Genomic DNA, 17,329 nt, shown 5'->3' with positions numbered 1-17,329 from the left:
GTCACTACAACCTCATGCTATATATGGCGGCGGTTATATACAGTAGAAAATAAAACATCTGTTGGTTGGGAAAACCAACGTTTTGACCCAAACTTTAACATGCATAGGAATTTCACGCCAAACTTTTGATAAAACTTGAGAGCCCTGTACTCAACATGTTTCATAGCGTTTACTTGAGTGGTCTTGAAAACATTGTACCTACTTTCATGGTGGTGAAGGGCCTAGCGCATGAGCCTAGCGAGTTAAGACAGCAACTGACGTCATATGCATTTGAACCTGTTGAACCTCAAAGCAACCGTTCTTTATCCAATCCAGTTGGATAGTGTGCTCAACTAACACACCAGTATATTTTTGTAAATTACAAATCTTTTTTGCAAGTTACTAATCTTTTTTCCTCTCCTGGCACTAATTTCACGCCATAAGCCAGCGGTTCCTTTGACCACAGACAAATCAGCTACTTGTTTTCCCCCTTGTTGTGTAACGTTGGACTCCACGTGAGGATCTAGCCAGTAGCTGATAGACAAAACTAAGACACGCCCAGTACCCTGCATCTGTCCAATCATACATGATGAATAAAAAACTTCAGTCAAATCTGTGACCAGTGGGCGTGGCTTATGAGCTACGGATTCACGTTGCAGAAATGTGTCAACCGCTTGGTCATTTTAAGAACTATTGTCAAACTAAGCCATTGCAAAATCTAAATATCACTTGAAAAGGTTTTCACAATTGCACTATATGGATGAATAGACAGTATGCTTTGTGAAGTTACCATGTGGACAAACGGACAAAATGTTTCGTTAAGAAGACGGAGGACTTAAACTGGACGGTCGCGCTGATTATTACTAGTAGGTAGGTAGTTTGTTATATTAGAGCTACACACTTGCCAAAGGTGGAAAGTAGCCTACATTTATAGCTATTTTACCAAGCAAATGAGTGATTAGCGTGCAAGTTGTTGAAAGCCCCCGCTACTAGGTGACCCTATTCTGGTCTTACTGGAACAGCAGACAGTTGAAAAATATTATTGCAGCCAGCGCTCTGAGAGGGGTCTATTGAAACAATGCCAATAGTCAGTGATTTGTCAGTTGCTTTTAGGTAGGCAATGTGAACAACTTAGTTCTTCTTTACAAGCAATAACATAACGCCATTGATTTTCTTTCCATCCAATATTCCGTGCTAAACCGAAATTGCAACTTTCCACTCAAAAGTTGTCAAAGACTTCTCGATAGCCTGTGCACGAGTTCACCTATATTGACACCAGCAACTGGCGATAGGTAGATGGCTGCCTCCAAACTAGCAGCTAATGTGCTAATCCGTATCTGTTTCTCCCCACAATACCGCTTTCTCTGAAACAACTACATATACAGGACATAACATAACCCCTAGCCAACATCTTACAACGTAATGATGGCCCCGCCGAAGGTGGTGCAGATCTCTCATGTCTATCTGGTGTGTGTGTGTGTGTGTGTGTGTGTGTGTGTGTGTGTGTGTGTGTGTGTGTGTGTGTGTGTGTGTGTGTGTGTGTGTGTGTGTGTGTGTGTGTGTGTGTGTGCGTGTGACAAAATTATGTTGGCAGTACCTGATAAGACAATATTCATGTAAAAAAATCTTAGGTGCCTAAAACTTCTGTACATAAGGCCTACTGTCACAACAGCTGTGCAGACCCAGGAGAAACGTGAAAATAAATAAAGCTGTCAACAATAATGTTGACAAAAATAAACATATTTTTGGTATGTTTGTCCAGAGTAGTGAACCATATCCAGCTATTATCATTAGCCATCTATAAGAACATAAGTAGGCTAACAGTTACAGTGCTAGATCAAACACATATTGACACAAGCAGAACATAATCAGCTAAGTTGACAGAACTTGCTACGCAGCATTACAATCCTCATGACAGTCCCTGTTGTGACTGTCAGCTAAAAAGTTAGAGTGGCTGTGCCATTTTTACACAGGTACTCCCTTCAGCAGAGTAGCATAGGCCAGAGTTGGACATTTCCTCTTCCCATCAGTAGAGTGACTGATGGGTTTTCTGTGTTTGATTCAGGGTCTGTCTGTCTGTCTGGCTGTCTGGCTGTCTGGCTGTCTGGTAGTGAAGGTGTTGGTGCTGAGTCTCAGACTCTGGGGAGACTGACTCTCTTTTGTTTGTGAATATACACGATGAGCTTTCTGCTGTTTCAGTACAGCCGGGAAAAAGTATTCTCATACTGAGCGTAGTCTGTTTGTGTTTTTGTTGAAGTGGCACACTCAAAAAAAGGAAACTGGCAGGTTATTAAATTTACAAAACTGTAACATGTAATTTGAACAATATTGTTTCATGTTTCAAAGGTGAAAGTGATTCAATCATGTAACAAAAAGCACTGTGGCTAAAGACTGTCTTCAGAATCGTCCTCATTCGACGAGAAGGTGCAAAGCCCAGCGATGACCCAGAGGATGTTGGGATTGTCCTGAAAGTGTGGAAGTGATGGGTGATTTAGGCAATGTAGCTTTTGCTGTGGCGATGTCGCTTGGTCTGATCTACGCGCTTAACCTGCGCTACCCTCCCAAGCTCAAGTACACCTTTGAGGTTGTGCAGAAAATCCTGATAGAATTGGATGGAAACAAAGGACAAGTTCTGAAAACACTGCTTTTCTGTTGAGGAATTCTGTTTCCAACAAAATGAACAGTGGTGGTGTGCACTGTTTAGTCACCGCAAGCATTTGTTTTAAATGGTTTGTGAAGAGAAGACATAGAAAACATCCTCTTGATGAAACACCTTTCCCTTTTTTTGTGTTTACTTGACTTATAAGTTTCAGATACTGTTGACTAAATATTTTTTGTTAACACTCAAAAGCTATTTGAATGTATGCAATTAAATCATTAAAAAGGATTTCCATGTGAATAAATGTCTTTCTTTCAGAATTAAGCACTTTTGTTTTACTAACATAATTAGCATGGGTTGGATCAACTCTATTAAATTAAGTTCAATGCAAATGAAGTTAATTAGTTGGACTAAACCTATTGAATTGAGTTGGACTAAAACATTGTAAATTCGTTAGGCCAACCCTTTTAAATTAAATAGCACCCAACCATAGTAAATAAGTTGAATCAGCTTAAATAAATTAAATTGACCCAATCCAAGTACATTACGTTGGAATAACATAATTGCGTAATGCGTGAATAAAGCAATTTAATCATGTGGAAATCCTTTCTATGATTTTTTAATGTTCGTTCAACAAGTTATTTTTATGAGTGCAGGTGTTTTGAACCTGAAAAGAAGCAGTTCCTACAACAAGTCATTCTGCTGTCTGACTAAACCTCAGATACTGTCGGCATCTGAGGTTTAGTAATACCCTGTAATAGTAATTACCCTAATACCCGGTTGGTATGCCACATTATGGAAGAAACACAGGATGACGATGTAGCCTAACCTGTTTGAGTGCATAGTACCAGCAGCACATGGACTGGTATGACTCACTGTAAGAGCAGCAGCACATGGACTGGTATGACTCACTGTAAGAGCAGCAGCACATGGACTGGTATGACTCACTGTAAGAGCAGCAGCACATGGACTGGTATGACTCACTGTAAGAGCAGCAGCACATGGACTGGTATGACTCACTGTAAGAGCAGCAGCACATGGACTGGTATGACTCACTGTAAGAGCAGCAGCACATGGACTGGTATGACTCACTGTAAGAGCAGCAGCACATGGACTGGTATGACTCACTGTAAGAGCAGCAGCACATGGACTGGTATGACTCACTGTAAGAGCAGCAGCACATGGACTGGTATGACTCACTGTAAGAGCAGCAGCACATGGACTGGTATGACTCACTGTAAGAGCAGCAGCACATGGACTGGTATGACTCACTGTAAGAGCAGCAGCACATGGACTGGTATGACTCCCTGTAAGAGCAGCAGCACATGGACTGGTATGACTCACTGTAAGAGCAGCAGCACATGGACTGGTATGACTCACTGTAAGAGCAGCAGCACATGGACTGGTATGACTCACTGTAAGAGCAGCAGCACATGGACTGGTATGACTCACTGTAAGAGCGGAGGAGTGCTGTGTTTAGGCTCTCTTAATAGAGAAAGCCTGTTATGTAATCCTGCAGTGACGACTGGCTACACTGAAAGGGTGATACTGGAAGATGTGTGTAGTGTAGAGTGTGTGTTTGTGTATTCCAGTGTGTGTATTGTGATGTGTTGGCCACAGGCAGTGTATGTGTCACTGATCATATGAGGACAGCAGAAGGCTGGTTTTGGTGACCAGGCATTTCAAGGGCAACTGTTTGTTTTGTATTTTTTACTCAACCATCACTCAATATAAGTCAATATAATCGCTGAGCCCAGGGCTCGCAACTAACTTTTTCCTCACTGTCCCAGTACAAAGTGCAAAATGAACCATCCCAAACTAAACATGACCTGTCCAAAAAATGTCAATTCTTGTGTTTTTGCATTTTGACATTCTGACATGGGTCTAGGTCATTTGCAACACTATTTAAGTAATCCATACAGTTTTGGGGCTCAAATCAATGTCTGAATTTCAATGTGTGTTTCAAATTTCTTGCTTGTTTCATGGTGGGGTTTAGCCTGACGTTGTCATACTCATAATTCTAGTCTGAGAGTCTGAGAACTCTCCGTTCTCAGACTCTCAGACTCTCCGAACTCTGACGTGGTTGATTACGTTACTGTTGATCATCTGTCCATCGTATAAAGCCCACCCTGACAATTTCATTGGTCTGAACGGCTCCTGTTCGGACCAATGAGTTTTTCCCCAACCGAGCTACCCCAGACCCAACTTCCCGACCAAATGTTTTTATGGGTGTGGCTAAGTTGGGCTGGCAGACAGGCTAGGTGGGGTTAACACAATTATTGGTGTGGCTGTAGTAAAAACCTTTTCTAAAGCTTTTTTATTTTTTTTTAGTTTAGAAAAAGACGTTTTTAAAGGTTTGAAAACGGCCACTGTCTGACGAAGCGTGACCGTGCGCCGCGGAGCAGCAGAACACATGCCTGAGCTAGTCAAAGGCTGGATAGCACACAGGTTCCTGTCTCGTATGATGACACACTAATGAGATACAGAGTGAGCAACGCAGGAAGTATGACTGATAGCAAGGTGACAGCATGATGTGTTTTTGTCAGCTGTTAGTGCTGTCTAGAGGGATCTTGATGTCTGTAGTTTAAGTGATGAATACTTTTGGAATCTGGCAAACAGGTTGGGTCTCAGAGCGTATCCTGCCGCACAGAAGAGTGCCATTTTGGAGTGGTCCATGGCTCCATCGCTTAGTGCAGCTCATGTTTATATTTATGTCTCATCTAAACAACTTCACACGTGACACTGCACATCCTTGGGTCCTGAGCAATACACCTGCTAACTTCATACAGTGCCCGGATCTCAAGATAACTTAGCCACAGACACACGGGTTGATACGTTTTTTCTTAGATTATATTGGCAAACCTACTTACTAACACAAACCTACTAACACAAACCTACTTACTAACACAAACCTACTTACTAACACAAACCTACTTACTAACACAAACCTGGCTCTTGGTCTGAAAGTGGTGTGGTATGAAACTGCCACCAAATCTAACTGCAAACCCAAGTAGAACTAATACTGAATCTCTTCTACCTCTCCCTCTCTCTGTCCCTCCATACCCCAATCCTGCCCTCTCTACCCTGTCTACAGAGTTCTGAAAGGCAGGTTCCAATGACCAACACGACAAGCTGATTTGAGGAGCATTTAAACGCCGTCATCCCCCCCATGGGCCTCTGCCCTGCCTCTACTTATGAATAATCTCATTGGCTGCTCCAGTAGGCCAAAATTCCATTGATAGGTTACCTGAGTAGGAGATGCCAGTAGAAGGCGACAGCGCCCAGGAGGGAGAGGGGCCTTCGTTACCACCGGTGACAGGAGAGGGGAGGGAGGATGTGTCGTCAAGGCAACAGAGTGGTGATGGGAGAGAGGGAAGGGAGTGCTCCGGGAGAGAAGACAGCGGAGGAGAACCGTCTAGTGGGGAGACGGGACACGAAGACGAGGATATGACCAGCGCATCACATGACCTGTCCTCTGCAAATCACAGTCCTCGCAGCACCATTGGCTCCACTTCCACCAAAAGGTACTGGGTCATGACCTCCAGTTTCCTCAGCAGGAGGTGTGGACAGCACCACAAGGCCCCCAGGCACGGCCAGGCTGCCTGCCTCTCCCTGCTCTGTGGGACCATGTGTCTTGGGCCACACTGAGCAGTCCTTTCACTAACTGGATCTCTTTCACTAACTGGATCTCTCCACCCCTCCCCTCCAGTTCAAAGCTGCGTGCAGCCTCGTCCTCCTGCAGTCTCCACAGCTCTGAGTCGGGCCAGGGTGAACATCACACTGAGGGCAGCGGCAGGTGTGTGTATAGGCCTGTCTCAAGGTGCAGGATAGTGAGACTGTATCTAACCCAGTGAAAGTTTGTGTGTGTGTGTATAGGCCTATCTTGCATTTACATTACATTTACATTTATTCATTTAGCAGACGCTTTTATCCAAAGCGACTTCCAAGAGAGAGCTTTACAAAGTGCATAGGTCACTGATAATAACAACAAGATAGCCCCAAAACATTGCGGGTAGCCAAAACCAGAAGCACACATTGTGAACAACCAAAATAAGTGCCGAAGGGAAGAACCATAAGAGCATGTAGTTAAGCAAGTTACAATTAAACAACATGAATCGCTAAGTGCAGTGTACCTATAGACAAGCAAGCAACAGTAAAAATTAAAATAAGATGAACTAAAATGGAATATTTCGCAGCGAATATAACAGTTTAAATCAGTTACCACTAACCAACAAGAGCAACGAGTCTCTTAAGTCTCTTAAGGCGCAGGAAAGCGAGCCTGTATCTAACCCAGTGTGTGTGTGTGTGTGTATAGGCCTATCTTAAGGCGCAGGAAAGCGAGCCTGTATCTAACCCAGTGTGTGTGTGACACAGTGAGCAGCCGGAGCGAGGTCGAGGCCAGGCCCACAGAGAGATGATGACCACGGTGGCTGAGATGAAGAAGAGGCTCCCCTCGGACAAATGCCGCCACAGCAAAGCCAGCACCGTGGAGGCCCTGCACTACGCGCTGGACTGTGTCAAACAAGTCCAAGGTAGCACCCAAACTCAGCACGCCTGCAGTATGACATTCTGTCGGAGGTTGTCATAACTACAAGACTTCCCACCACAGTCTAGTTTGGCTGAACATCAGATCAGTGTTTGTTCTGTTGGATGTCAGTGACGGACCTTGAGCTTTCTGTGGTATTCTGTCAACGTGTCGTCTCTCTGGCTCCCCCTGCAGCCACCAGTGAGTACTACAAGCTGCTGATGAGCACAGAGCAGGACGAGAGAGCGGACGCCACAGTGTGCTCCCTGGACGAGCTGGAGAGAGTCACGTCTGAACACACCCTGAAAAACACGGTAGTACAAATAACAGCAGATAGCCTTGACATGAGGCAGAGCCTCCCTCAGCCCTAATGTGACACAGTAGATGGAGGTCTGGGGGAGGTTTTTGATAGGGCTCCTTCTCACAGCTGTTTCTCGTTTGGGGCGAGACCCCTTCTTGCTGTGACCTGTCTGAAATCACTTGATGGAGATGCCAAGCCTTGGGCAGGGCAAACACACTTGCTCATGTGTGTGTGTGTGTCTTTCTATGTGTGTGTGTGTGTGTGTAGGACTCGTTGGTGGTGGGCTTCTCCCTGGCCAGTGGCCGCGTGCTCTATGCCTCGGAGCAGGCTCCCAGCATCCTCTGCTGCAGGAGGAAGTTCCTGCAGTCGGCCAAGTTTGTGGAGCTGCTCTTCCATCAGGACGTCAACGTGTTCTACTCCCACACGGCCCAGCCCCACCTCCCACCCTGGAGCCACGCCCACACCGGTGTGTGTGTGTGTGCGTGTGTGTGTGTGTGCACATGCACTTTTGTAGATTGTGAATCTCTAACCTCCATTCTGTCCTTCTTCAGCAGCTGCTGTTCTGTTTGAATGTGCCCAGGTCAAGTCCTTCTTCTGCAGGATCAGGTGTGTACATAGGCCTGTGTGTGTGGATCCCCTAGCTCTCTGTGTTGGCCTTTTCTGTGTTTGTTTACAGGGACTCTAAACCCTTACCCGCTGTGTGTGTGTGTGTGTGTGTGTGTGTATGTGTGTGTGTGTGTGTGTGTGTGTGTAGGGGTGGTAAAGACCGTGAGGGGGAGATGCGCTACAACCCCTTTAGGATGACTCCCTACCTGCTGAAGGTGCAGGGGGCAGGGGGGAGGGGAGGGGGGGAGGGGAGGGGGGAGGGGAGGGGAGGAGGAGCCCTGCTGTCTGGTGCTCGCTGAGCGCATCATCTCAGGATATGAGGGTGAGACCACAAACACACCCTGACCATAACCACAGCTTACATAATACACACACACACACACCCACTAGCTCAACACAAACACTGGCTCTGACACCACACTGGCTGGTTCCTTCTGCAGCTCCTCGAATCCCCACGGACAAGCGCATCTTCACCACCACTCACTCTCCTGGGTGTGTGTTCCTGGAGGTGGACGACAGGTTAGCACACGCAGGCACGCACACACACTTCCCTGACACACACACACTTCCCTGACACACACACACCATACGCTTGCAATTTCTAATGACACACCTGTGTGTGCAGGGCTGTGCCGTTGCTTGGATACCTGCCTCAGGATCTGATTGGCACGTCCTTGCTCACCTGTGTTCACCCAGAGGACCGCCCCCTGATGCTCTCCATGCACCGCAAAGGTGAGACGTCCAATCAGAGCAGCCCAACACCGCAGCACCCAGACACTAGGATAGTCAGGCTGATATCTGCCTCTGTCCTCTATACCGTCCTATGATCTCTGTCTGTCTGTCTGTTGGTCTAGTGTTGAAGTATGCAGGCCAGCCCCCGTTTGAACACTCCCCGGTGCGCCTGCGCTGTCGGCATGGAGACTACGTCACCGTGGATACCAGCTGGTCCAGCTTCATCAACCCCTGGAGCCGCAAGGTGGCCTTCATCATCGGACGGCACAAAGTCAGGACGTATGTGACACACAAACACGCTCACGCTCACACACTCACAGATGCACACACTTGCATAGACGGGAGGATACTTTGGATCATTGGTTTCATATTATTGAATAATATCGATTTGTTATGCTCACTCCTCTGTGTGTGTGTGTGTGTGTGTGTGTATTGTGCGTGTACCTGTGTGTATTGTGTGTCTCACTTTTCACAGGAGTCCCCTGAATGAGGACGTGTTTGCTGCACGGAGTAACGATGACCAGTCAGTTACCTTTGAGGAAATCCAAGACCTGCAGGCCAAAATCCACAAACTCTTCTTGCAGGTAACATAAGAAACACACCTACACACACCTGCTTGAGATGAATCCCTCTGATATGTTGTGTAATGAGTGGATGTGGTGGTATACTGTCTGTGTGTTCTGTAGCCGGTCCATAAAAAGGGTTCCAGTGGTTACGGCAGTCTGGGCAGCCAAGCCTCTCATGAGCACCACATCAGCCTGGCTTCCTCCAGCGACAGCAACGCTAACCTGTGGGAGGACTCGCACCGTGAACCAGTAAGACTGCACAGCACCTCCTGCTTCAAAACACATCCTACTGTACTGTAAGACACGCCTATAACGTGTGTGTGTGTATAGGTGAGTCTGCGGCAGATCTGTGCTGATGTGAACAGAGTGAAGAGCTGGGGCCAGCAGGCATATCTGGACTCCAGGAACAAGCTCACCTCTCTGGGCAAACCTGCCACAGGTACCTCCACCCCCCCCCCCCCTCCCAACACACACACACTACCTAGTTTATATTAGTACTGAGCTACTTTTGCTCACCTCAATAGTTCAGATACAATCAAACGTTAACCTCATATGACAGATATAGTGTCATATCAACATGTAACATACAAATCATTTCAACTACACAATTAGCAGCTCCTCCATATCAGCTCTCTGTGTGTCCCGCCCCCAGCCCGCCTCCCCCATGTCACGTCCAGTGAGGTGAGAGGTCATGAGGAGAGCAGGAAGCGGACACACGCTCCCTCCTATCAGCAGATCAAGTGTGTGGACAGCATCATCAGGTGGCTGGACGCTGGCTTCACCATCTTCAACACTGCTCTACATGTTCATGAACGCCCAGCGCCTGACGGGGTTAGTCATGGCTCGTGTGTGTGTGTGTGTGTGTTACAGGTATCTGGAGAGCTACACAGCTCCAGCACTCAAGCGTAAGAGTGAGTCTCGCTCCCTCCGCACTTCCTCATCCTCCTCCTCTACCTCAGACGAGGACAAGCCAGCTGCAGACACACACACACACACAGCCCAGGCCAGCTCAGACGGTGAGACACACACACACACACACACATATATATAAACAGCTTTCTATAAATGTTATTAAGCTTCTCGGTTCTCCTTTGTGTGTGTGTGTGTGTGTGTGTGTGTGTGTGCGTGCGTGCGTGCGTGCGTGCGTGTGCGTGTCTGTGTGTGCGTGTGTGTGTAGTGGTGGTGCTGGACAGCCAGGTGTCTCTGGGCTCCACAGCAGCAGCAGCACCAGCAGCACCAGCAGCAGTGGTGGTTGGTGCTCCCCTTACTGACATCACTCTGTCTACTAAAGCCATGAGTGTGGTCTCTGTCACCAGCCAGTGTTCCTACAGCAGCACCATAGTGCACGTGCCCCAGCCAGAGTCAGGTACACACACACACACACACACACACTCATCTATACACACACCATACAAATTGGAAAGGGTCTGAAAATGTGTCTTTTCGATACATACTCTCTCTAAACTCGGGTCACTTAAACACGCCCCCAGAGGTGACAGCTCTGGAGGACGCACCAATGGGGAGAGAGCCGGCCGACCCTTTACCTACCCCCGCTTGCCCCGCTCCTAGCCCCGCCCCCAGCTTGGCCACGGAGGAGCTGCGATTGGTGGGTCTAACGAAGGAGGTGCTATCGGCTCACACCCAGAAGGAGGAGCAGGAGTACGTGGATCGCCTCCGCCATCGCATCCTCCAGAGCCCCTACAGCTCCTACCTGCAGCAGGACAACAGCTCCATGGCCTACTCCCACCACCCAGGTACCCCAGCCCTGGCTCCACCAGCCCCCTCCCACCCCCCAGGTACCCCAGCCCTGGCTCCACCAGGCTGCCTCACCCCCGCCTGTTGGGACACGACATTCAATAACTTACACACAAGATGATTGTCTTTTACTTCATTGAATCGCTGAAATCCTATTCGATTTCATGATAACTGTAAGATGATATGTTCTGCATTTAACCCAGCCCCCCTGTCTGCTCCCCTGTGTCACACCCTCACCCCACGCCCAGGCCACCATGTCATGAGGCCAGAGAGCGCGTGCGGTGGAGGTTTGACCCGCTCTCGGACGGGGAAGCCCAGACACAAGAGGCCCAAACCCCAGAGCTCCTCTGACAGCTACGCCTCCCCCCCCGGACCTCCCTGCCGCCCCCCTCTGGCCCCCAACTCCTCCTGGCCCTCCTCTGAATCCTCCCAGCCCCAGCTGGGGGTGCCCTACCCCCCCGTGCCCACCCCCCAGGCCCCATACCTCTCCGTGATGGGGGCACGTCCGGGAGAGCCCCAGCAGCAGGCAGGAGGGGGAGGCATGCTGCTGCAGCTACACCCCGGTCAGCACAGCTACCAGCACAACGTCCACATGGTGCAGCCCATCCACAACCTGCACGCTCAGGATGTCAACATGAACCTGCAGGCTGTCCAGATGACGTCCATCCCGTCCAGCACTCAGAGCTTTCAGTCCGTCCCGATCCAGGACCTCCACAACATGCCCAGCTTCCCCAGCCTGCAGCCCATGGCCCCTCCCCATGCCCTCAACCCCTACATGACCCCAATGATGGCTGTCATCCTGCCCACCTACCCCTCCCTCCCTCCCGGCTACCCCCCGCTCTATCCCCCCCCTGCGCCTCCTCTGCTGCCCCAGGCTCCCTTCACCCTGCAAGGCTTTGCCCCTGCCTCCGCTCCCTTCTCTCAGCCCCAGTTCCAAGCCCAGCCTGCTCCCCAGCCCCGGGCCCTCCCAGGTCCTCTGATGTGCTCCCCCAGGCCAGGCTCTCCGCTGGTGGAGGAAGAGGAGGCGGCTGCCGGGCCATCTGGCTGGGCCCCCATGGTCTCCAGCTCCCGCTCCAGCTCTCCCCTGCAGCTCAACCTGCTGCAGGAGGAGCTGCCCAAGCCCAGCGAGGGAGCGAGCAGCACGGGACACGCCCACGGCCACGCTGACAGCCTGCACGAGCAGCACGCCAAGGGGGTGAGCCTCCCCCCCCCCCCCCACACACACACCCTCGAAAGGTTCCGACTCAGAACTGCTGTGATATGTGACGAGTCTTCTCCAACAGCATCACAAAACAGAGGAAAACCCTCCTAACGCTGAACCTCCCTGTCCTCCCTGGCTCCACCCCCCCACCCTCCCCCCCAGGATGCAGCCCCAGGTGAGGCCGGGAACCAGGATGCTCAGTTCACCTCCAGTGAGATGCTGGACCTGCTGCTGCAGGAGGATGACCGATGCTCCAACGCCTCCGGCTCAGGAGAGTCCGGCAGGTCTCTGGGCTCCGGGTCTGCCTCCAACAGAACCACCTCACACACAGGTAGGAAGGGGGCAGGCCGAGGACTGTCACATACACGCTTGTGGGACTGTACACTGAAACACATCGTACAAACACTTGTTTTATGAGATCTCCCATAGTTGATCATGTTTGACCTCCTGTACTGCTAACACACACTCATCCATACCGCATGCTCCTGTGACTCTCAGGAAGCAGCAACAGCAGTAAGCACTTCGCCAGCACCGATTCGTCGGACACCTCGCCCAAAGCCCACAAGAGCCAGGAGCCGGCGGCTGAACACAAACAGCCGTTGGAAGCGCGGGCAGAGAACCCCCTGTGGAGCATGATCCAGCACACGCCAGCAGCCGTCATGATGACCTACCAGATCCCCCCCAGGTACCCCAGACCCACACCCCACCACCAGGCTCTAGGGCCCCACACTAGAACCAGCCTGGCTGAACTGACTGGAGGAGGGAAGAGTTGTGTTGGGCTGATGATCCCTCCCCCTGTAGGGCCCAGGCCGAGGTGCTGGCTGAGGACAGGGAGAAGCTGCGTCACATGCAGCCTCTGCAGCCCTGCTTCAGTCAGGAGCAGAGGCAGGAGCTGGCTGAGGTCCACCCCTGGATACAGAAGCACTCGATCCCCCAGGAGGTAGACACACAGGTGGGGAGCACACCCGGACACACACACACACCTGGACACACACACCTGGACACACACACACCTGGACACACACACACACCTGGACACACACACACCCGGACACACACACAGACACCTGGACACACACACACTCCTGGACACACACACACCCGGACACACACACCCGGACACACACACACCCGGACACACACACCTGGACACACACACACACATGGACACACACACCCAGACACACACACACACCTGGACACACACACCTGGACACACACACCCGGACACACACACCCGGACACACACACCCGGACACACACACCCGAACACACACACCTGGACACACACACACTATGTTAGCGTCTGCGTTTGTAACCACCTCTCTGGTTCTTTCTCCTATAGGGCTGTGTGAGTTGTACCTCAGGGGCGGGGGTTCCCACTTCCATCTGCCCACCTGCTCCAGATAGCTCCTCCCCTTCACAGTGCCCTCTGTCAGACTCCCGTCCAACACTTGACACCTGATGTGTGACCGTTCCAGGAAAATCACAATCCTTACAGCCAATCAGCCTCACTAGAACCCCTCTACCCTCCCACCAACAAACGCTCCTGACCAATGAAAGGGGTCAGAGGGGCTCTAGATGGGCTGAATCTCAGATCTCTATAAGGATCCAACAAACACTTTATCTGAGCGGCTGGACCGGACAGAGAGCTGTGAAGGAGACATCCAAAGGCAGAACTCTACTGGAGGGCAGAGCTGAGATTGGCAGGTTTCTCTGTCACTCTGCTTCATTTGACTGGATCACTGGACCCTCATAGGATCTCATGATCCTGCCCCCCGGTGGTCCCCGCCCCCGGTGGTCCCCGCCCCCAGTGGTCTGTGTGTTTATAGAGCCTGCAGCAGTGTACCTGCTGGTGTACCTGCTGGTGAACCTGCTGGTGAACCTGCTGGTGTACCTGCTGGTGTACCTGCTGGTGAACCTGCTGGTGTACCTGCCGGTGAACCTGCTGGTGTACCTGCTGGTGAATGTATGTGTGATTGCGTATGTGCCTGTGTGTTTACACCCTTGTCCACTTTCTCAACACTTTTTTGTTGTCAAATATTGTTTTATCTTTCTGAATGATTGTTTTGTCTCTCTGTTGAAGGGATGTGTGTGTGTGTGTGTGTGTGCACGAGGCTGGTCGACAGTGCCGCTATGAGGACTGTTTTCATTGATGCAGTTTTCAGGAACCGCCTGGTTTTGTACCATTTTGAGATAGATATGAAAGTATATTTCACTGTATTGTCCAACTATACAAAACAACCTTGTTACATGTATGAAAAAGCCATTTGTCATGAATTGAGGGACTTAATGAGACATAAATAATCAAACTGAATAAAAACTATATTCCTAAAGAAGACATGACAGATGAAGGTTGTTGTGGAGGAGTGGGTTGGGGCCCACATGAAATGAGCCCTCTGGGTTGCCATTTGGAGGTTTCACTCGATGCATAGAACCACCATAAACCACCCATATCAGACGATAGCACAAACCAGAGGAGTATTGTCCATTTCAAAACATTTCGACTTTATTAATGTACATATGCATCAATCAATCATTCTTAATAAGTTCATTCCAGCCTGATTATGTCGCTGAGCATACACTTTACACCTGCCCTTGGCCTGGGCCCACAGAAACACCCGGAACAGGAAACAGGAGATGGTGAGCGAGAGGACAGGTGTGTCAGACACAGTACTTCCAAAAGCACTCAGTAGTGGTTCTCTTCCTGTAGTCGGTCCGGCCTCCCAGGAAGCGAGCCAGCGGGGTGAGGACCGGCGTGTCCAGCAGGGCCTGCCAGGATGACATCATTAGAGCCCTCAGCTGAATGCTGCGTTCCATTTGGCTAAAGCAAACGAATAAAGCACTATCATGCAGCATCAGATTTGGCCTTCGTTAGTGTCTGTGCCCACCTCTCTCACTGCCTGGTTTTGGTCGAGCACCGATCTTAGCCCTGTGACATGAAAAGGACAGTTGTAGCTCTGCTCACACAGAACAGGAGGCTCTATGTATTGTACATAACCCTCTACACAATGAAGAGGAGGGGTCAGAGTAAAGACAGTTGGACTGACCATTTCTCTCTGTCAAGGAGGGGAGCCCCAAGCCTGCAGCATTGTGGGAAGTGTAGGCTTGATCCGAGAGGGCCCCAGGACTCACCACCTGGTCTTCCCCAACTGAAGCTATGGATTCACAACATCACAGCACATCATCCTAAACAGCAATGAAACAATATGTGTGTGTGTTGGTTTGTGTCCCTGCAGTGAGTGAGTTAGTGTGCGTGGGCGGCTGTCACTTACCTTGTCCGTTGTAAGACATCTCACTGGAGCGTGAGACGGGGTGTGAGAAGAGAGGTCCAGCCGCCACGAGCATCACCATACAGGAGAGGACACACTTACACCACATGTCTGTCTCTGTCTGTCTGTCTGTCTGTCTGGTTGTCGTACTGTCTCTGTCTGTCTTTCTGCTCTGTCTGTCTGTCTGTCTGTCTGGTTGTCTTTCTGCTCTGTCTGTCTGTCTGTCTGTCTGTCTGTCTGTCTGTCTGTCTGTCTGTCTGTCTGTCTGTCTGTCTGTCTGTCTGTCTGTCTGGTTGTCTTTCTGCTCTGTCTGGCGTTCTCAGTCAGTTGTGCCCCTCACTGGCATCACATCCAGCCTTTTATACCAGGCCATCCCCTGGTCATCCCTACTTCACTTTCTCTCGCTCTCTCCTTTCTCACTCCATCAGGTTGTAAATCTGGGCCCAGACTCTTACTAAAGCTGACAATGAGCCTTCATAAACCACTCTCTGCATCCCTCCTTCATATCTCCCTTCCTCACCAATCTCTCTCTTTCACAACTCCCTCCCTCCTCTCTCCCTCCTTCATATCCCTCCCTCCTCTTTCTCCTTCACAACTCCCTCCCTCCACTCTTTCCTCTTCTCTTTCTCTCCTTTACCTCTCCTTCCTTGTTCTCTTCCTCCTTCTGCACTCTTCATCATTTCTCCCTCCCTCCTCTCTCCCCTTCTCTCTCCCTCTCCTCTCACTCTCTCTCCTCTCCCTCTCTATCTTTCTCTCCTGTCTCTCTCCCTCTCTCTCTCTCTCTCTCCCTCTCTCTCTCCCTCTCTCTCTCTCGGTGGTTTGCGTCAAAGGGATGTTTTACCACCTCATTCCCCTGACTCAGTAAATCTTCAATCCCAGGAGTAGGAGAGGTGTATGACAGCCCAGCGTGTGTTTGTGTGTGTGTGCTCTCCAGGTTTATGGTGAAGGTGCTCTATCCAGGGGGTTTATGGGTAACGTAGTTAACAGGGTTTGCATATATATGCTTGGTTGTTTTACTGGCTGCAGGAGATTGACCTCGCTATAACACACGTGGCTCCATGAATACTAATAGACTTAAGGGGAAAGCCAAGCTAAACATGAGAACACACCAGAGTGGACGTTCATCAGTCTGGTTGAGTTAAAGGCCTTGCCGTTCCCATGGCAAATCATAGACTCTCACTCTCTATGTCTCTCTTTTGTATTCTAATGATAAACAAAATGTAGATAAATGAAGTGTATCAATACATTTATTCATCCTCCCAGCCCTCGCTCTCTTCTGACTCTAACCTGTGGGGGTTTATGGAGTCAGTGCCGTCATCCCTGTAAATCAAGGAGGATAGGATTCACTGCAACCCTTTCAGTTGAGTGTGTGTGCGTGTGTGTGTGACCAACAAAATAAGTCCATGTACTGTATTTGTCTGTGTGACAAATTGTGTGTGTGTGATAAAAAGAAAGCCAGACTCGTATCTCTGGTTAATAGGTGTGGATGTAAATGCAGGATACCTCCTCCTGTTAGACAGACTCACTCCTCACAGGTCAGGCTGGCAGGCAGGGAGTGCGTCATGACACTGTGCAGCTGACTCAGGGATTCATTCATAAAACCACACAGCCACTCTGAATTGATCTTACTGCCAATAAAAAATATGGTTAAAACATGGTGGTATCACAAATACATGAATTTAGTATCTACTAATATTTACTTATTCAGTGTTTGAGTGTGTGTGTATGTTATCTGTCATTGCCATTTACCCACTACATAGTTTTAGCAGAAGATAGAAAAGGTTTCTTCAAGG

The 17,329-nt window shown here is 49.7% G+C and overlaps 1 protein-coding gene across 1 annotated transcript; it reads left to right on the top strand.

The window, feature by feature from the left end:
• Positions 1-613: 613 nt before the first annotated feature.
• On the top strand, positions 614-14,593 carry per3 (period circadian clock 3). Its single transcript, XM_047025078.1, is given in 24 exon segments — positions 614-849; positions 5,673-6,102; positions 6,288-6,374; positions 6,953-7,110; positions 7,299-7,417; positions 7,672-7,870; positions 7,959-8,010; positions 8,159-8,261; positions 8,263-8,332; positions 8,451-8,529; positions 8,636-8,742; positions 8,865-9,021; positions 9,218-9,326; positions 9,429-9,557; positions 9,639-9,747; positions 9,961-10,069; positions 10,179-10,324; positions 10,486-10,674; positions 10,799-11,062; positions 11,312-12,258; positions 12,427-12,595; positions 12,763-12,949; positions 13,066-13,216; positions 13,610-14,593. Coding segments are annotated over 23 exon segments (4,026 nt in total). The 5' UTR covers positions 614-849; positions 5,673-5,836; the 3' UTR covers positions 13,730-14,593.
• Positions 14,594-17,329: the final 2,736 nt, after the last annotated feature.

This window comes from Hypomesus transpacificus, chromosome 9 (assembly GCF_021917145.1).
Source record: "Hypomesus transpacificus isolate Combined female chromosome 9, fHypTra1, whole genome shotgun sequence".
Lineage (NCBI taxonomy): Eukaryota > Metazoa > Chordata > Actinopteri > Osmeriformes > Osmeridae > Hypomesus > Hypomesus transpacificus.
The sequence above is the reverse complement of the archived record's forward strand: the minus strand, read 5'-3'. Positions and strand labels throughout refer to the sequence as shown.